This window comes from Labeo rohita, chromosome 14 (assembly GCF_022985175.1).
Source record: "Labeo rohita strain BAU-BD-2019 chromosome 14, IGBB_LRoh.1.0, whole genome shotgun sequence".
Lineage (NCBI taxonomy): Eukaryota > Metazoa > Chordata > Actinopteri > Cypriniformes > Cyprinidae > Labeo > Labeo rohita.
The window spans coordinates 23,581,747-23,604,174 of NC_066882.1; the positions used below are offsets into that span (position 1 = coordinate 23,581,747).

At 35.6% G+C, this 22,428-nt stretch overlaps 1 protein-coding gene across 1 annotated transcript in view; it reads left to right on the forward strand.

Moving 5' to 3' along the window:
* The first annotated feature begins 7,580 nt into the window (after positions 1-7,580).
* The window catches only part of snx25 (sorting nexin 25), a 66,405-nt gene continuing 51,557 nt past the window's right edge, over positions 7,581-22,428 (forward strand). The window contains exons 1-2 of the mRNA XM_051127645.1: positions 7,581-8,487; positions 10,208-10,292. Coding sequence (XP_050983602.1) covers positions 8,188-8,487; positions 10,208-10,292 — 385 coding nt within the window. The 5' untranslated portion in view covers positions 7,581-8,187. The remainder of the gene's footprint in view (positions 8,488-10,207; positions 10,293-22,428) is intronic.

The window sequence follows — 22,428 nt, forward strand, 5'->3', positions numbered from 1 at the left end:
CCGTTAGTGTATAAGGAACCGGTCAAGCCCCTGTCTGGTTCTTCAGCGGTTCTTCAGTGGTTCTTTGGGGTCGTTAAGGTGCTATATAGCACCACTGCCATACAAAGAACCTGTTAAGCCTCTGAATAAGGATCTCTAACTCTCTCTTAAACTCTTCAGTTGGGGAAAGGATTAAAAACAACATTAACATACAGTGTATTTCCTGAAGATCTTTTTGCCCCTAAGGCCCCCATAAAGAAATATTTCCCACATAAGACCTTTTGACCTTAGAAAAGCATAAAAGTGATTCAAGACATATTGCCATTGTAGTAAATATTTTTACTACTACTGTAGTAATACAAGCCCCTATGATTGTTTCTATTGAGCACCATTTTTGTTGAAGTAATAAAATGCTATACACAGCAAAATCCCCAGTGTTAATTTAACACTCTGAGTGTGGACACATATAAACACTGAAGCAGTGTTGAAGTTAACAAGATAATTAGGTGATTAACAAAGTGATGATTGATCATTATTGAAGACACCTGATGTTAATAAGCAGAATCACCAAAGGAGAAAACCAAAATTTTTAAGCAACCATTATAGTGGTCAGTGTTTGCATTAGTTGGGCTCTTGATCCTTAAATCATCAATATTAGGTCTTGTTTGGCTGCAATTACTGAGTTATAACAGCCAGACAAGCAAAGAGCAAAAGTCAATAAGATGGCATTGACTATGCTTGACTTAATCATCATATAGTGACTTGAGTATTTGACAAAGAATTTCCTTACAGATTAAAAAAAAACTGTGAACAAAACATCAGTTTTGCCATAATCGGACAGATGATGAAAAAAAGTTTATCTTAATTTAGACACACAGACATGAAGAATCAGTGTGAGAATCACAACAACGGTGACCATCAAAAAGCGTGTTGTAGCCAATCAGAACTCATCCATGACTCCCATCATGCATTGCGGCATGATTAAATTATGAGTTCAGAGTTGATCTGTTTATCTGAATATGCCGTTTGTCACCATTGTTGAGATTCATGGGCTGGTTCTTGACGTCTATGTGTGCCTAGGTGAAATACTTCTTTTTTTTTAAAAAAAAAAAAACAGGTTGTAAAAAAAATCTTTTCATCTTCTGTGGATTGCCAAGGTTATTACAATAAGCAAAAAAAAAAAAACAAAACCTAACTTAGAGATTAGACTCTAGGTGATTTACATCAAACAATGAATATGTTAAAACATAATCACCTGATGACCTGAACAAAATTTAGTATTAAAGATTTAAGGGTCAAGAGCCCAACTAATGCAAACATTGACCACTATAATGGTTGCTTAAAAATTTTGGTTTTCTCCTTTGGTGATTCTGCTTATTAACATCAGGTGTCTTCAATAATGATCAATCATCACTTTGTTAATCACCTAATTATCTCATTAACTGTGTATGGTACATCTGATGGTTCTACATAGAACCATTTGACAAAAGTGCCATATAGCACCTTTTAAAATAGGTGCTATATAGCACTAAAAGTGGTTCCCCTATGATTACGAGCCAAAGAACCACTTTTAGTGCTATATAGCACCATTTGTTTTTAGAGTGTAGGTTCCTTACAAAAATTAACATGGTTTTATTATAAACGTGTAGTTGCAGTGTTTTTTTTTTGTTGTTTTTTTTTTTTTTTTTTTTTTGCATATTGATTACCATTTTGTAAAACCACAGTTTTACTACAAATACCATGTATTTAAACTATGGTTAGAATTCCAAAAAATTCCAAAAAAAAAAATTCCATGGTTAATTTGGAGTTGCCATGGTTTAAGTGTAGTAACCATGTTTTTTATTTATTTATTTATTTATTTATTTGTAGTGAAACCGTGGTTAATTTGGGATAGGTAGGGAGGCCTTTATTATCCCAGTATAAGGTAGCATACATTTAGTCATTTTAAGAAATGTGATAATTTACAATCAATATGTTATTACTGCATATTGTTTTATAATGTACTACAATACGAGGTGCAAAAATCTGCTTTTTGAAGAATAAATAGAAAATGTGTAAATAGCATATCGCTAATAAAATAGGCGCTTCCGCATAACCCTGGTGAAAAAACCAGCATATGCTGGTAGGTATGTTTTGATGCTGGAATGCTGGTTAGGTAGGTTTTGATGCTGGTTTATGCTGGTCCTTTGCTGGTTTTTGCTGGTCATGTTGCTGGTCAAGGACCAGCATGAACCAGCAAAGGACCAGCATAAACCAGCAAAGGACCAGCTTAAACCAGCATCAAAACCTACCTAACCAGCATTCCAGCATCAAAACATACCTACCAGCATATGCTGGTTTTTTCACCAGGGTTATGCGGAAGCGCCTATTTTATTAGCGATATGCTATTTACACATTTTCTATTTATTCTTCAAAAAGCAGATTTTTGCACCTCGTATTGTAGTACATTATAAAACAATATGCAGTAATAACATATTGATTGTAAATTATCACATTTCTTAAAATGACTAAATGTATGCTACCTTATACTGGGATAATAAAGGCCTCCCTACCTATCCCAAATTAACCACGGTTTCACTACAAATAAATAAATAAATAAATAAATAAAAAACATGGTTACTACACTTAAACCATGGCAACTCCAAATTAACCATGGAATTTTTTTTTTTGGAATTTTTTGGAATTCTAACCATAGTTTAAATACATGGTATTTGTAGTAAAACTGTGGTTTTACAAAATGGTAATCAATATGCAAAAAAAAAAAAAAAAAAAACAACAAAAAAAAAACACTGCAACTACACGTTTATAATAAAACCATGTTAATTTTTGTAAGGAACCTACACTCTAAAAACAAATGGTGCTATATAGCACTAAAAGTGGTTCTTTGGCTCGTAATCATAGGGGAACCACTTTTAGTGCTATATAGCACCTATTTTAAAAGGTGCTATATGGCACTTTTGTCAAATGGTTCTATGTAGAACCATCAGATGTACCATACACAGTTAATGAGATAATTAGGTGATTAACAAAGTGATGATTGATCATTATTGAAGACACCTGATGTTAATAAGCAGAATCACCAAAGGAGAAAACCAAAATTTTTAAGCAACCATTATAGTGGTCAATGTTTGCATTAGTTGGGCTCTTGACCCTTAAATCTTTAATACTAAATTTTGTTCAGGTCATCAGGTGATTATGTTTTAACATATTCATTGTTTGATGTAAATCACCTAGAGTCTAATCTCTAAGTTAGGTTTTGTTTTTTTTTTTTTGCTTATTGTAATAACCTTGGCAATCCACAGAAGATGAAAAGATTTTTTTTACAACCTGTTTTTTTTTTTTTAAAAAAAAAGAAGTATTTCACCTAGGCACACATAGACGTCAAGAACCAGCCCATGAATCTCAACAATGGTGACAAACGGCATATTCAGATAAACAGATCAACTCTGAACTCATAATTTAATCATGCCGCAATGCATGATGGGAGTCATGGATGAGTTCTGATTGGCTACAACACGCTTTTTGATGGTCACCGTTGTTGTGATTCTCACACTGATTCTTCATGTCTGTGTGTCTAAATTAAGATAAACTTTTTTTCATCATCTGTCCGATTATGGCAAAACTGATGTTTTGTTCACAGTTTTTTTTTAATCTGTAAGGAAATTCTTTGTCAAATACTCAAGTCACTATATGATGATTAAGTCAAGCATAGTCAATGCCATCTTATTGACTTTTGCTCTTTGCTTGTCTGGCTGTTATAACTCAGTAATTGCAGCCAAACAAGACCTAATATTGATGATTTAAGGATCAAGAGCCCAACTAATGCAAACACTGACCACTATAATGGTTGCTTAAAAATTTTGGTTTTCTCCTTTGGTGATTCTGCTTATTAACATCAGGTGTCTTCAATAATGATCAATCATCACTTTGTTAATCACCTAATTATCTCATTAACTGTGTATGGTACATCTGATGGTTCTACATAGAACCATTTGACAAAAGTGCCATATAGCACCTTTTAAAATAGGTGCTATATAGCACTAAAAGTGGTTCCCCTATGATTACGAGCCAAAGAACCACTTTTAGTGCTATATAGCACCATTTGTTTTTAGAGTGTAGGTTCCTTACAAAAATTAACATGGTTTTATTATAAACGTGTAGTTGCAGTGTTTTTTTTTTGTTGTTTTTTTTTTTTTTTTTTTTGCATATTGATTACCATTTTGTAAAACCACAGTTTTACTACAAATACCATGTATTTAAACTATGGTTAGAATTCCAAAAAATTCCAAAAAAAAAAATTCCATGGTTAATTTGGAGTTGCCATGGTTTAAGTGTAGTAACCATGTTTTTTATTTATTTATTTATTTATTTATTTGTAGTGAAACCGTGGTTAATTTGGGATAGGTAGGGAGGCCTTTATTATCCCAGTATAAGGTAGCATACATTTAGTCATTTTAAGAAATGTGATAATTTACAATCAATATGTTATTACTGCATATTGTTTTATAATGTACTACAATACGAGGTGCAAAAATCTGCTTTTTGAAGAATAAATAGAAAATGTGTAAATAGCATATCGCTAATAAAATAGGCGCTTCCGCATAACCCTGGTGAAAAAACCAGCATATGCTGGTAGGTATGTTTTGATGCTGGAATGCTGGTTAGGTAGGTTTTGATGCTGGTTTATGCTGGTCCTTTGCTGGTTTTTGCTGGTCATGTTGCTGGTCAAGGACCAGCATGAACCAGCAAAGGACCAGCATAAACCAGCAAAGGACCAGCTTAAACCAGCATCAAAACCTACCTAACCAGCATTCCAGCATCAAAACATACCAGCATATGCTGTTTTTTTCACCAGGGAATGATAAGCCAGCTCGTAAATTTCCGGTGAAGCTCATATTATATGTGCTATTTATAGGTGGAGATCCTAAGACTGCTCTCCTGCCTCATTCTTATCAAAGACTGAGAAAAATAATAATTGCAGCATCAAATAATGATAAATAATGATGGCGGCATTAACGTTCAGTTTCATATGTTTTAACAACATATAATTTAAAGCAGAGTCTGGTAATCCCAGGACCCCACCTCAGTGCAGTGGTGGGGAACAATGGAGGCAGTAAAAACTTCATGCCCCATATCCCTGGTCTTCAGTGATGAATCTGACAAGGCTAAGTCCCCGCACTCAGGCTTCCCAGATGAAACACTGAAGACCAAGGAGCAGAAGAAGACACAGGGTGCACCCATGCCTCCCAGATCTCAACAGGAAGCACCTGTGCCTACCTATACCGAGAAGAGGGACCACGCCTCATCCCTGGTCGGATGAGTCTCTGCACTCAGATGCAACAATAAAGACCACAGAGCAACAGAGGAAGTGGAGGCAGAAGAAGCCTCAGGGACCACCTGTGCTTGCTGGATCTGAGAAGGCTGAGTGTGGGGGTATATATATATATACATATATATATATATAGGTTTACAGGCTCAGATGTATAGGTTTCTATGTAAATACTGGTACTTTTGATTGGGCTGAGGCTGCTATTTTAGCGAGTTTGAAGAAGAAGTATTTGATGGACGTATAATATGTGTCGAGAGCATTCACTCAGTAGCATTATCTCATTTTTGACCGAGATGGCTTTTAGCTGGTTTTGCATCTGAACTCTTCATATATATATATATACGCAGTTGCAATCAAAATCAATCAAATTGCCACAGTGCCACTGCTTTCTTTAAATTCAACCAAATATTTTCAATGAGAATTAAATCTGGAGACTGAACAGGCCACTCAAGAACATTCTACGACTGACCCCTGAACCAAACATAAGTAGATTTGGATGGGATAATAGTCCTGCAAGAAATTCCATTGATCATCAGCTTCAGACTTTGCACCAAAGACATCACAGTTCTTGTCAAAATGGCCTGATACTTCCAATAATTCATGACATACTTGTCTAGTGTTCTTCTTATACAATGCATTAAATTGTTTTCCTCCTTTCATCGAGTCAAGTCTTTGGCTGTACATTGCAGGTTTTTTTCTCAACTGCTCTGATCAAAGGTTATATTATATTGTGCTTTTTTTGTTCAACACCCTCAAAGGTTTTCTGGTACTACACACTTTAAACTAATAAGGCTGTGTCTCTAAGAACTTTTAACGTTTTAATAAACATTTGATATTGCAAGTGCATATGAAGAGTTTATTTTCAAAAATAAATAATTTTGTTGTTTTATTGTGTTAGTTGCAGTTTGATTGAGATTAATCCATGTCCAGCTATTTTTAGCTGTACAAAACAGCTCGTTTTTGCTGCTTGATATTGCAAATTGGTGCTTAGCATGTTATTTTAATGCATTATCTTAATTATTAACACACTGGTTTGTAGTTCAAACTGTTTTACAGTTTACTGCATGTTGTTATTCTTCTCGTTATTTTACTATAGCGGCTAATGAATCGGAAATCTCACCCATAGGCTTATGCAATGGGTCTATAAATGTTCTGAAATACTGCTGACAGACTTTTGACCTTGGCTGAACTTGACATTGTATTTCTAAATCACTAGAGGGCGCCACTGTGTAATTTATTTATCAATAGCCCCCCATTGGCTCCATGTCTTCAAACAATTTTTCAGTATGTACTATGTAGTTTTTCTGGGTTTATTAAAATACACATGAAGAAAGTCACCATCTGTTGACGTAATGATGTAACCTGAAAAATCACTGAAAAAAAAAATTCCCACACAGCTTGACAGCCTAGCCTGAACACATACAAACAAGGGGAAACCCCGTGTTGTTGAATTTGTGATTTCCTGTGGACATGTATTACAAACTCAAGTTTTGGCTATATCTATTCTATTTAATTATTTAACAATAGCATAATAGCATTCTAAGAATCTAATAAAGTCTAAGAATCTACTAAAATAATTATTTTTAAATGTTTGTATTAATGTATTATATTATAATTATATATTAGATTATTATATTTTATTACCCATAATTTATTATTATTATTACTATTATTATCATTATACAAATTCTTTCCAGTAGAGAAGCAACCAGTGACTGGTCTATACAAAGTTAAGCCCATTTGCTGACATGCTCGCTTTATAAATTATTTTAATATCTGCCATTTCAAATAAAGCATTTATGACTTCTGGATGTCCTCTCTCTGACCTATTAAATTTGGTAGACTTGCATTCATTGTTCCCCATTTTCCCAACAAAACAAAAACAAGCAACCAGACACACAAAGTATGTTATAACCAGTCTAAGTCATGGATTTTTCAAAAGATTTAAGACATTTCACTGTTGTTTGGACCCACAGTGTGTGATTTATGGCCTACTCGAGGTTCCATAGTCGCTGTGTCGCTTTTCCTACTACGGCAAAGACTTGCCTCATGAATATTAATCAGATACTGCTGACGTTGCTTGGTAACCTTCCGCTAGCTTCCAGTCAAGTGATTAATTATTATTCACGAGGCCAATCGCTCATTCGCTAGCCACTACCGCCTACGCACCACCGTCTGCTTTTCGGCCAATCAATGTGAGCTACTGAGCGAACGTCACGTTGCGTGATTAATATTCATGTGCAATACCCTTTTCGTAGTAGAAGTCGCAAATTCGCCACTCGAAAGGCAGCTGGGGATCTAAGCAGAAGTGAGACCGCTTGTGAACGCGATGGATTGATAATAAGTTTCATTTTTTGTCACGTTTTGGATATGTTGCGGCGAATAATGAAATTACCGGAGAGTGAACGCTTAGTATCTACATCATTATTTCACGTCTGAGGCTTGAAAGTTAAAGTCATCGCGTAATGCCTCTCCGTTGTTTGTATAGGCGTCAATGGACCTGACCGCGTTTTGGAGATGTTTTGATTTATTTGGATGAGCTTATCTGGTTTGTTTTCTCGCACTTGACGTCCTTTGTGTGCACTTGATGTTCCTTATGCATTTGTGGAGGATTTGAATTAGCAGCCGTTTAAGCTGTCCTAGAGCCAGCCAGGTTATCTGGCTGATCATCATTTCAAGTGCACTGCTGTCATTGAACTGTTTAGATGCAACAGTTGCATGTGCGTTTCTTGTATAAAGTGTCCCAGACGCCCGGATCATCTGTGAATTTAACGCACACATTGTGATGAGTGAAACCTGGGCTGTGAACTCAAGGGGCATGCAGCCTGTCTATTGTTGTGCACACGTGAGGACATGTCATTTCCAGCAGCAGCAGCATCATGCATCCTGATGGCCGAAGCAGCAGCATCAGCAGGTCGGATGTCCTCATGCCCAGCGCCGTCTACACGTCTCTGGTCCTCGGCATCGCAGCGGCGGTGCTGGTCTTCCAGCTCGGCTCTGGAGGACTCACTCTCACCTCGTTTTTCCTCAAACTATTTATTTATGTGTCCTTCGCGTTGTTGTGTTTCCTGCTGGGTAGTTTCGGGCTGCTGGTGAAGAAAAGCCCTCTGAAGATCAGCAGATTTGACACCACTAGGAGACAGTCGTCGAAGCTGGTGGATTTATTCAATAAGTTAATGGTAAGGCTGATGTCACATCACAACATCTACACAATTACACCCAAACAATCATTTACACTGTCACTGTGATTGTTTTAGAGACTGTGACTGTGTCTGATGGTATGTTTATGTAGATGGATGGATAGACAGAGAGATTTACATTTAAATATCAATCGAATGTAAATTAATATTTTAGTTGGAAACGTCTTAAAATGTCTTTTTCCACACATTTTGTATGTATGCAAATTGTAAAATATCCAATGAACACGTTTCTAGTACTTGTGCAGTTAATTCTCTCATTGTATTTTCATAAAGTTTTGGAATATTCTTCCTCTTTCCAAATATGTCACTACCGGAACACAGTAATTAATAAGACATTAATAAGAAACGTTATATTGACCTATTAAGATTTTGCTTACATCTTCTTCGTAAATGTATGTTTCTATTTTATTATAAATCAATTTATTTTTTGATATGTCAATAATAACTACAATTTGAACAATATTTCAAGTGTGATTTATGCAATTTGTTGTATTTTGAATCCAATTTGTCTTTGTAAAAGGCAAAAAGTTGACCATACTGATTTCAAAGTTAAGGATTCGTTAGTTTGAATATACACTGTACCAAACACTATCATACCATCTTAATTGATAATTCAGTATGCTTTATTTGTGACAAAACATCCCATGTTTTGGTAGCAACAGTAATGTAATTTTAATCCCACATACTATTGTCACTTGTTAGTAGTGTTTACTAAAACATACTAAAATACAAAAAAAATCGTGTAACTGTGCTAAAATGTTGTTTATTTCTCCTGAATAAAGGAATGAGTGACAATTTTTTGTCACTACTGAAACTTCACCAAATGTTTTGGTTGTGACTGTTTTGGTAGTGACAATTTTATGGGCAAACACCCAAAAAAAACAAAGATGTCATTACAGAGACTTCACCAAATGTTTCTGTCTTGACTGTTATGATCGTGACAATTTTATTGGATAACGCCCAAAAAAACCCAAAGATGCCACTACCGAAACTTCACCAAATGTTTCGGTCATGACTGTTTCTGTATTTTATGGGATAACAAGCAAAAAAACCCCAAAGATGTCACTACCGAAACTTCACCAAATGTTTCAGTCATGACAATTTTTTAGTGACAATTTTATGGGATAACACCCCAAAAAAAAAACTTGGATGTCACTACTGAAACTCCACCAAATGTTTCGGGCATGACTGTTTTGGTAGTGACAATTTTATGGGATAACACCCAAAAAACAAATACTTTCAAACCCATTTACCTCAAAATAATGGGACCTATCTATATATTATGTATTATAGTAGCTATCTATCTATCTATCTATCTATCTATCTCTAGGTTTAGTGAGATTCACTGACACTGTAAACAAACAAGAACATAAATATTCCTCTATAAAGACTCAAAAAGTAAATATTACACATTTTATTGGCAAATACCAGGTTTTACAAATCAGACTTTATTATCTGGTTCTTTTTATTGTGATTGTGTTGTTAATCTCAAACTGATATCGTAAAAGTACTGCATTTGGATCCGGAATTGGCTTGTACTGTATTTCTCATTTAGGATCAATGCAGGACTTGTAACCCTTATCACTAGTACTAAAATGTCCCTCAGCTGGGTCTTTTAATTGGTTTTCTACATAATGAGTGTTGTGTTTGGTTGGCACGAGTGATTTATTGTCTAATGAGTGCCTTTCTCACTCTGTAGGGCCGCTTCTGTGTACCTCTGCTGGATTCAGCTCAGACCAGGAGGGTCGTAGTGTCTCTCAATGTAGATAAAGCCCTTAAAGAAGGTGAGTAGACCTGCTAGCAGGATGCATGGAGACAGTCTCTAGTGGATTAAAACCATTCAGTTTTTACCCTTTGAACTGTTGTTTTCTTATTTGTGAATGCAGTGTGTTAGCCTGTGACATCAGCATGTAAACAGGAAATAGTTAACCGGTGAAATCTGCAACATTTGAGCATCTACGATGACTCATAACTAGTCCTTGTTTGATCAGTGGTTGCTGTGAAATTCCCATGTTGGGTCGTTCTGATGGTGAGGAAAATGATTTGTTATTAACCGAAGCGATTATTTTAATAGGCCAAAGAGGGCGTGCAGAGTGTCAGCTTGTCAAAGAGAGAAAGAGGGATGATGGGATCCGTCATTCCTGTCTGTTGCAATGATGCTAGGCTGAAAAACACAAAGGCGTTTGTCTTTGCTGATGATGAAATCCTCGCCTACTGTCTTTCCCGTTTAAAACTGTAGGACATCATGGCTTAGGTGTGAAATTAAAGGGCGTCTGGCTATTTTTAGACAAATGTCTGTTTTTGTGCAGCCAAGCAAAAGATGCTACCAGATTTGATTATTTTGTAAGAGTGCCAGTCATTGTGTGTGGTTCTCTGACCTACATTCGATTAAATATTTTCATATCTTATAAAGACAAAGTGCCTTTTATAAGAAGTTCAAAAGTTTATATACACTTGATTGTTAATACCATATTGTTACCTGAATGATCCGCAGCTTTGTTTTGTGTGTATGTGTGTGTGTAGTGATAGTTGTTCATGAGATAAAACAGCTCACTGATGCCTCAGAAGGAAACACAATGCATTAAGAGCCGGGGGTGAAAACTTGAAATGTGAAGATCAGGGTAAATGGAACTTATTTTGTCTCTTTGGAAACATGTAAATATCTTCTGTAGCTTCTGGAGAGCAGTATTAAATTAAAAAATATTATATTTAGGCAAAATCTTCATTCTGTTCAAAAGTTTACACCCTTGACTCTTAATGCATCATTTTTCTTCCTTCTGGAGCATCAGTGAGTGTTTGAACCTTTTGATATACTTGCATATGAGTCCCTCAGTGTGAAAAGATGAATCTCAAAATCATACAGTCATTGTTGGAGATGGTTCAAATACATAAAAGATGCTGGAAAACCAAAGAATTTGTGGGACCTGAAGGATTTTTCTGAAGAACAGCAGATAGTTTAACTGTTCAGAACAAACAAGGGACTCATAAACAATTAAAAAAAAAACACAGCTGTGGATCATTCAGGTAACAACACAGTATTAACAATCAAGCATATGTTGGGTGACCACCTGTCCCGCTTTGTGTTGTACTGCACAGCATTTTCACCCCTTGTCCCGCACGTCGCATATTGAGAAAATGTCCCACATTTTCATCAGTCTGATGTTTTTTATCGATCATATTAAGAAAACATTCATGCATTCTTTTGCCTTTTTTTAAAAAAAAAGCTTTTTAATCATTCTTTTTGCGGCATAGTTTCTGCGCATTTTAACAAGTTAAAAAAAAAAGACAAATGACAGTGACAAATGACAAATGTCTAGAGCACATTATTGTAATGCGGTGCGCATCAAAATGCGCAAGCACAAATCTCTTCTCTCGTAGATGGATTCTCTTTACTCTCATTAAAAAGACGCGCTTTCTCTCGCGTGCATGTGCGAGCTCAGAAACACAGATTAGCGCATATGACAACAGATGTAACAAGTATTTACATAGCATAACAGTAGAAAATGTATCAGTGTCCTGCATTGTCCCGCAAAATCACATCTATGGGTGGTCACCCTAAGCGTATGTAAACTTTTGAACAGGGTAATTTTTATAAACTCAACTATTATTTTCTTATGGACTATATGTAAATGTCTTTTATGTGAAATATCTTATTAGTACTGAATGATCCCTCTTATGTTGGTAAAATAGTTAACATTTTGCACGGTGTATTTAAACTTTTGACCTCAACTGTAATGCAATGCATTAAAATGACGATTGAAAGATAAACAAACAAACTTTCATCAAAAGCCTGATAATCATATTTAATACTAACATTTGAACATGATTTTTAACCTAAGTTGCTTCAGTCCAGTAATTGTTCATCTTAAAATATAACTAACAATGTAAAAATTCTTTTTACCTTTACTTTATACAAATCTGTAATCACTTCACAGCACCAAGGACACATGAACGACATGGATATGATTAGAATGATAAAAGGCCTTTGACTTGATAAAAAAGTACCATCAATTAGAAGGCATGTAGTAGGCTGTTCAGCAGGTTTTTCAGCAGTTTTGATCATGTTGATTATTTAGAGGCCTTAGAAATGTAGTGTTTCGAATATGATAAGATGGCTTTATATAGTTAATTCTTTTGCTTTTAAATGTAAAATATATCTTGTGAAATTACCCATAATTAGTCATTAGTTATTTACCATCTGTCTGTAAAAAGTAAAAGGTTTTAATGGTCATGTCTATAAAGCAGAGTTAAAATCTCTATATTTTTCATCCTTTCGTTGATATTCAGTGTATCTTGAATCTGCATTTTGTTTGATGTCAGTGACCCCAAACACCATTGTTGTTGTGGCTCGTAACCAAATGTGACATTTGAAAAAAGAAGTTTGAATGAGATTTGGGAGCTGCTGTGGATTGAAAGATTTGTGGTTGATAACACAATTTCAGTCTGTTCCTTTCACAAAGCTGTTATATAACCGAAGGAATCTGTGGTTTTTAAGCACTGTGTAGCTGCCATGTGCTTTCATTGTTGACGCTGCGATTTCCCATACAAAATATCTCCTTGTGTGTTTCATGGACAAAAAAGACATGATATCAATGATGGCTGTTTTTTATTTTTGGGTGAACTATCAATTTAAATGGTCTGTGTTATTGATTAGAGGTAAATAGTATTGAACAAAAACCAACACACACCCATCAGACCAGCACACAACAGCGTCAGAGGTATTTTCACCTTTGATCTCTGTCAGCCACAAGACCACCTCTGTGTTCCAGTCCTCAGACCACTTGGATTTCTTTGGTAAGTCTCAGAGCTTTAAAGTCCAGGAGTAGATCACAGAACAGTTTCAGAAACCATCTCGGGTCTGCAGTCTCAAAAGTAGGCTGGTTGTGGACTCAAAATGTCTAAATGTCATTGCATTAGATATTATTAAAGGGATAGTTCCCCCAGAAATAAAAATTCTGTCATGTTGTTCCAAACCTGTAAGACCTTTGTTCATCTTCAGAACACAAATTAAAAAAAGTCCACTTGCAGAACAAAAATTTACAGATAATGTACTCACCCCCTTGTCATCCAAGATGTTCATGCCTTTTTTTCTTCTTCAGCTGTAAAGAAATGATGTTTTTTGAGTTAAACATTTCAGGATTTTTCTCCATATAATGGACTGGTATGGTGCCCCGATTTTGAACTTCCAAAATGATCAAACGATCCTAAAAGCCGAGGAAGAAGGGTCTTATCTAGCGAAACGATTGGTTATTTACATTAAAAAAAATACAATTTAAATACTTTTTAATCTCAAACGCTCGTCTTGTCTTGCTTTCCCTGAACTCTGTGTATTCTGGCTCAAGACAGTTAGGGTATGTTGAAAAACTTGTATTTTCTTCCTCAATTTCAAAAATCATTTCAGAATCATTCTACATCGCTGCAGAGGTACCGACCCAGTCTTTGCAAAGTGAACATGCAAAGAAGATTAAACACCCTCAACAAAAAAAGGTAAAAAAAAAAAAAAAACAGCGAAATAAGATGATTTTGAAGTTGAAGAAGGACATGAGATGGGAGTTTTTTGACATACCCTAACTGTCATGAACAGGAACAAAAACAGTTCAGGTGAACAATGAGACAAGACCAGCGTTTGACGTTAAAAAGTATATAAATTGTATTATTTTTATGAAAATAACCAATGGTTTCACTAGATAAGACCCTTCTTCCTTGGCTGGGATCGTTTACAACCACATTTGGGATCGTTTGAAGCTGCATTTAAACTGCATTTTGGAAGTTCAAACTCGGGGCACCATATCAGTCCATTATATGGAGAAAAATCCTGAAATGTTTCCCTCAAAAAACATAATTTCTTAATGGCTGAAGAAGGAAAGACATGAACATCTTGGATGGCAAGGGGTGAGTACATTATGTGTCAATTTTTGTTCAGGAAGTGGACTTCTCCTTTAAGATATTTTGGATGAAATCAGCAATGCAACTGACACGTTCAAGACCCAGAAAGGTAGTAAGGGCATTGTTAAAATAGTCCATGTGACATCAGTGGTTCAACCTTAATTTTACAAAGCTGTGAGGAAGCAAAAATAACGACTTTATTGAAAAATTTCTTCTCTTCCGTGTCAGTCTTGGACGCGTGGTCACGACAGTACCACGCCGCATGCATACATGTATTTTTTATTTTATTTTATTTTTTATTTTTTTAAGCGATGTCCTTACTACCTTTCTGGGTCTTGAACATGTCTATGCAGAGTCAGAAAGCTTTTGGATTTAATTAAAAACATCTAAATTTGTGTTCTGAAGATAAACGAAGGTCCGTAAGACCTGTGGCCACTGTATATTTTGAAAATAAAAATAGGAACAGCTCTTTTGACAGCTCCGGGTTGCCAGTCACCGTTATTGGACAGTCTTGGGTCAGAAGGCTTGTAATCTCTCTCTCTCTCTCTCTCTCTCTCTCTCTCTGTCTGTAGTTTTGCTGTTTTATTTTTGGAGAGGCCTGAGAAAACAATCGGTGTCTCTGACTATGCAGTTTCTTCCTTTCTGTCTTATTATCTGTCTCTTACTGTCTGTCTCTCTGTTGGAGTGTGTGGGTGGAATGACATTATAGCACAAACCACTAACTGCATCCATCAAACATGTCTTTCCCCTCAATACACAAACCAACACACACACATTTGTTGTTTTTTATCATGTTGGAAACTTTCCATTGACGTCTGTTGTTTATATACTGAGTTGTTGTTTTCTATTTTTACATAACCCTCACACAAACAATGCTGTTTATTTATATTGTTTAAAACATTTTGTTTGATTTTAAACTGTTTTTGTACGTAATCTTAGGTTATTTATATGCATCCAGTGTTTGCCAATCTCGTTTTATACCGCACAATGATTTTTGTCTGCGTTGAAAGCTCTCAGAGTGCATATTTCATCTTATAAATTGGATTACGAAAGTGCTGTGAAATGTGCTATGATGATTCATATTACATTAGAGCAATTTCCTTTTCTTTTAGAGTTACTTGCTGTATTTACTTGAAGAAAATATGGCTACAGTACCTGAACAGAAACACGTTTTTATTTTTATTATTTTAGACTTTTTATATTGACGTATATACAGTTGAAAGGTTATACACTTAATTCTTAATACTGAGTTGATCCAACTGTGGATCATTACCTGAATGATCCACAGTTGTGGTTTTTTTTTGTTTGTTTGTTTTTTTCTTTTTTGTTTGGTGGTAATTGTTTATGAGTACATTGTTTGTCCTGAAAAGTTAAACTGGAGGGGGTGAAACTTAATGAATTTGAAGATCAGGGTACATTTAACTTATTTTGTCTTCTGGGAAACATATAAGATTTCTTCTGTAGCTTCTGAAGGTCAGTACTAAATGGAAAAAAATGATATTTAGGCAAAATAAGATGAATATACACATGTTCATTCTGTTCAAAAGTTTTCACCCTCGGCTCTTAATGTGTCGTGTTTCCTTCTGGAGCATCAGTGAGTGTTTGAACCTTCTGTAATAGTTGCATATGAGTCCCTCAGTTGTCCTCAGTGTGAAAAGATGGATCACAAAATCATACAGCCATTGTTGGAAAGGGTTCAAATACGCAAAAATGCTGAAAAACCAAAGAATTTGTGGGACCTAAAGGATTTTTCTGTAGAACAGCAGGCAGTTTAACTGTACAGGACAAACAAGGGACTCAAGAACAACTACGTCTTTCATGTGAAATATCTTATTCAGGTCAGTACTAAATAAACAACATGCATTGTGTATTGCAGATTCTGCAAGGTGTATGTATACTTTTGACTTCAACTTTACTACACACACACACACACACACACACACACACACGTACTTGCATATTTCCAGTAGTATGTTTCCCATTTCCCTGTTTCTGGTCGCACCTATAAATGTCACGCTCATTTTACCCATGTTTCTAGCACTTCTGAGTGATCACATGACTAGGAACAGCCACTAGTGCATGAGAACTAATAGCGTTAACATGAATGAGGATTTCAGCCTCACTCTATGGGTGATTCTGAGCGGCTCCTAGTGAATCGTGCGGGGGGAACGAGATCCATGATTATAATAATGAGCTAGCTTACATGGTTTGATCCCCTTAGTGCTTGGTACACTGGAGACCCTGTTACCAACACAGAGCTGACGCACAGCAGTGGTGAGCACCGGACACTAGTGTGGTCTCTGTCACAGAGGGTCCTTCATCCAGACTGATGGGTCTGTGTTTCACTCTAATACACATGCATTGTGTTTTGCAGCTCACAAACTGATTTATAAGTCCACATATTTTTATTATATTTGTTATATTATTTAATTGCATTGTATACATAATTGCAGATAGTAAAACCCTATTATGCAGCCGTATCCACCTTATTCTTATGTGGAAGTAAGCCTGTGGGCAAGATATCTGGTTCATTAGCCGCTATAATATAATATAATGAGAAGAATAACAGTAATTGGTAAATCTGTTTGCACTACAAACAAGTGTTTTCATAATTAAGACAGTACATTAAAATAATATGATAAGATACACCAATTAGCAATATCAAGCAGCAAAATAATCTGTTTTGTACAGCTAAAAATAGCTGGATGCGGAGGAGACCGGAAGCCAGACCCATAAAATTTACAAATGGCCACACCCTCTGTTACAGGAAAAATCAGTCAACTCAAATAAGTTTAGTCAACTTGAAATGTTAAGTTGTGCTAAGTAACAACTTAGATATTTGTGTTTGTTAAACTTAGAAGCTGGGTGAGTAACCCAGCTGCCTTAAAATTTTAAGTTGAATCAACTTAAATATCTAAGTTGTCACTTAGTATAACTTAACATTTCAAGTTAAATAAACTTTTTTGGAGTTGACTGAACTTAAAATTTTAAGACAGCAAGGTAACAAGTTATTTTAAGTTGACTCAACAAATTGTTTTTTACAGTGTACTCTTATTAAGAAATTCATTAAGAAGCTTGCTAATTATGCTAAAAATATGTTAACAACTTGCTAGTCATGTTAGAAACATGCTAACAACTTGCTAATCAGGCTAGAGACATGTTAGCAACTTGCTAATCAGGCTAGAAACATGTTAGCAACCTGCCAATCATGTTAAAAACATGCTAGCAACATGCTAACAACTTGCTAATCATGTTAGAATAATACTAGCAACTTGTAACCAGGCTAGAAACATGCTAGCAAATTGTTAGTCATGCTAGTAGAAACATGCTAGCAACTTGTTAGTCATGCTAGTAGAAACATGCTAGCAACTTGCTAGTCATGCTAGAAACATGCTAGCAACTTGCTAATCATGTTAGAAACATGCTAGCAACTTGTTAGTCATGCTAGTAGAAACATGCTAGCAACTTGTTAGTCATGCTAGTAGAAACATGCAAAGAACTTGCTAGTCATGCTAGAAACAGCAACTTGCTAATCATGTTAGAAACATGTTAGCAACTTGCTAATCATGCTCGAAACATGTTAGCAACTTGCCAATCATGTTAAAAACATGCTAGCAACATGCTAACAACTTGTTAATCATGTTACAAACATGCTAGCAACTTGCTAATCATGCTATAAACATGCTAACAACTTGCTAATCAGGATAGAAACATGTTAGCAACCTGCCAATCATGCTAGAAACATGTTAACAACTTGCCAATCATGTTAAAAACATGTTAGCAACATGCTAACAACTTGCTAAACATGTTAGCAACTTGTTAACCAGGCTAGAAACATGCTAGCAACTTGTTAGTCATGCTAGTAGAAACATGCTAGCAACTTGTTAGTCATGCTAGTAGAAACATGCTAGCAACTTGCTAGTCATGCTAGAAACATGCTAGCAACTTGCTAATCATGTTAGAAACATGTTAGCAACTTGCTAATCATGCTCGAAACATGTTAGCAACTTGCCAATCATGTTAAAAACATGCTAGCAACATGCTAACAACTTGTTAATCATGTTACAAACATGCTAACAACTTGCTAATCATGCTATAAACATGCTAACAACTTGCTAATCAGGATAGAAACATGTTAGCAACCTGCAAATCATGCTAGAAACATGTCAGCAACCTGCCAATCATGCTAGAAACACGTTAACAACTTGCCAATCATGTTAAAAACATGTTAGCAACATGCTAACAACTTGCCAATCATGTTAAAACATGCTAGCAACATGCTAACAACTTGCTAATCATGTTAGAAACATGCTAGCAACATGCTAACAACTTGTTAATCATGTTAGAAACATGCTAGCAACTTGCTAATCATGCTATAAACATGCTAACAACTTGTTTATCATGGTAGAAACATGCTATCAACCTGTTAATCATGCTAGATACATGGTAACAACATGTTAACAACTTGTTAATCATGCTAGAAACATGCTAACAACCTGCTAATCATGCTAGAAACATGTTAACAACATGTTAACAACTTGTTAATCATGCTAGAAACATGTTAGCAACTCTCTGAGACTATCTATCTATCTGAGACTGTTTTGCCTTAAAAAATTCAAACTTTACCTTTTAAAACTATGTTGAACTTCAAACTATAGAATGAAAACCATCAAACTTAAAAGTTTTTTTTTCTTTAAACTTTTTCAAACTTTCTGGTGCTGCTTTCTCAAGCCAACCTAAAGTTTGTCTTGACGAGCTTTTTTATCTAGTTTTAAGTAAAAATGTTATGTTTTGGCCTAGCAATCAAGGAAAATTTGTACTGATTCCATGCATTCATAAAATTTGCATAGTATTTTTTTTACATCCTGTACATACAATATACTGCAGAAATAGTAAGTGTAGCATGCAATTTCATATATGTGAAATCATACAGTCTTTCAAACATGTTTTGGTTATATTGGATGCTTTTGAATACGTCTGCAGCACAAATGTTGTTATCAGACTCCCTGCTGGCTGTGTTTTTTAAACACCGGTGACAAAATCGCATCAGCACCAACGACACATGCCGTAAATAATCGGTGAATGCAGTTGTTTAGCATCCGGTTTGACTCGTCTGCGCTGTCAGAATCTGATAAACGGTTCAACTTAAAAAAGAAAAGAGATCCGAGGGAAGCATTATATGTGTGCTAGTATGTGATTTTTCTGGACCGTGATGATTCAAGCCGTAAATAATTCAAAACACTTTATCCCGTTTTGTATTCAGCTGGTGTTTTTAGCAAAACAGCACTTCCTGTAAACAACCTGAATGACTCGACTCAAATTATCCAGCCACCCGTGATTTTTTTTTTTTTTTGAGTTCATGGTTGCTTAATCCATAAAACGCAGGAGTCGTCTTATGATAGACCTCTTTATTGAGTCTTAAACAGAGAATATCCTGTAAAGGGAAAGAGTTATACTCACGTTTAAAGGTCAGCTGTTGAGATTTGTAAGGAATTTTCATTGAATGACCACAGTAAGATTTACAACTAATGTAATTTGAATGTCTTAAAGGTCTGTGATGTGAGACTAGAATGAGAATTATTTTTTTTTTTACATTTTGCATATGGCTCTGGTCCTTCCTTGTTTTCAACATTGATAATGAGAAATGTTTCCTAAGCAGCAAATCAGCATATTAGAATGATTTCTGAAGGATCATGTGACACTGAAGCCTGGAGTAATGATGCTGAAAATTCAGCTTTGCATCACAGGAATAAATTGCATATTCAAATATATTCAACTAGAAAACAGTTATTTAAAGTTATAATAATATTTCACAATTTTTCCAGTGTTTTTGATCAAATAAATGCAGGCTTGTTGAGGCTTTCTTGCATTTCTGCCAGTCTGATGGCAATTCTTTCATGATTCATTCCTTCCTAAAGGGATTCTGGCTGTCTGTGGGTGTTGTTTTTGTGTTGAAAGGCCTAGATAATCTGTATGTGCCTGTCTCACTCGCTGTCTTCTTTCAAGATTGGTGTATAACGGTGAGATGGCATATAGTCTGTTTCGGGTTGTGGCTGTGGAGGCTTGTGCATCACCGGTCTTGTTAAAGCAAATGAGCGATGTTCACTGAAGCAATTTCTAATCATTCATTCTGACTCACTCCTTCCTAGATTCTGAGCACAGCTGGGTGTCACATTTATGAATCGAGTAAATTAGATGTCATTTTATTCTCATTAGTGATGTTGGCTGGAGCAAGAATCACTTTAACCTTTTGCATTTGCGGAATGTTGTTCACACAAAAATGAAAATTCTGTCATTTACATTTACTCACCCTGTTGTTCCAAACCTGTAATGACGTTCTTTCTTCTGCAAAACATTATTTTAAAAAATCTTTTTGTATGTACTATCAATATTCTTTATTTATTTCCTGCCATCACTGTGAGACAGAATTATGGGAGTTCTCCCACTCGCATATTTTCTGTCATGTCACTTAATAAGCAGAAGAGGCCTGAAGGAAACTGCACAGGAACAGTGTCAGCAGCACTTCCTGATGCTCAGCTGGCGAAAGTCAGCACATTTTATGAGGTCACTGTGGCTATAAATAGTGCTGCCTCAGCCGGGAGGAAAAATGCCTGCAAACCAAGTTTTCAATAACTGCTGCACAAAGGGTGTCACTGAAGCTGGTTCAGCTCTAGATCCGCTCATTTTGAATATGTGAGCGCTTACGGTGGGCGTACGATTCTACAGTCATTAGAAGACTGTAGTCTGCAGTCATTGCTAGTGCCATCGCATTCATGCCATCTGCCACCTGCTGTTGTGTGTGTGTGTGTTTGAGGAGTGTTTTGTATTTCTTTTTCTTCTTTTTTTAGTAAATAATATGCAAAATATTTATATATATTATATATTTTATATATATATGTGACCCTGGACCACAAAAGCAGTCTTAAGTTACTGGGGTATATTTGTAGCAATAGCTAAAAATACAGTGTATGGGTCAAAATTATTGATTTTTCTTTTATGCCAAAAATCATTAGAAAATTAAGCAAAGATCATGTTCCATGAAGATACTTAGTAAAATTCTTACTGTAAATATATCAAACCTTAATATTTGATTACTAATTTGCATTGCTAAAAACTTAATTTGGACAACTTTAAAGGTGATTTTCTCTATATTTTGATTTTATTATTATTTTTTGTTTGCGCCCTCAGATTCCATATATTCAAATAGTTGTACCTTGGCTAAATATTGTCCTATCCTTACAAACCAAACATCAGTTGAAGTTTATCAGATTTTCACAAGAGAAATGAGATGAAAATATGTACTTTGTCATTTATTTATTATGAAAAATGATCCAGCGTTAAATATTTGTGAGTTGCAAAAGTATGTGAATCTCTAGGATTAGCAGCTAATTTAAAGGTGAAATTAGAGTCTGTCTGTTCAGAAGTGTTTTCAGTCAGTAGGATGACAATTAGGTGTCAGTTTGTGCCCTGTTTTATTTAAAGAACATCTATTGAAGTCTGATCATGTTTGTGAAAGTGAATCATGGCACAAACAAAGGAGATCTCTTAGGACCTCAGAAAAAGAGTTGTTGTTGCTCATCAGGCTGGAAAAGGCTGTTACAAAACCATCTCTAAAGAGTTTGTACTTCACAAATCCACAGTCAGACAGATTGTGTACAAATGGAGGAAATTCAAGACCACAGTTATCCTCGCTGGAAGTGGTCAACCAACAAAGATCATTCCAAAGCAAGATGTATAATAGTTTCCCACGTTGCAAAGATCCCCCTAGGATAACTTCTGAGCAACTAAAGGCCTTTCTCACATTGGTTAATGTTGAAGTTCATCAACAGTCCATCATCCGGAGAACAATGAACTTCCATGGTGTGCATGGCAGGGTTGCAAGGTCTGCAGTTTGATGAAGATCATGTGGACAAGTCAGAAGACTATTGGAGAAATGTTTTGTGGACGGATGAGACCAGAATAGAATTTTTGGTGTAAATGAGAAGTGTTATGTTTGGAGAAAGAAAAACACTGCATTCCAACGTAAGATAAACC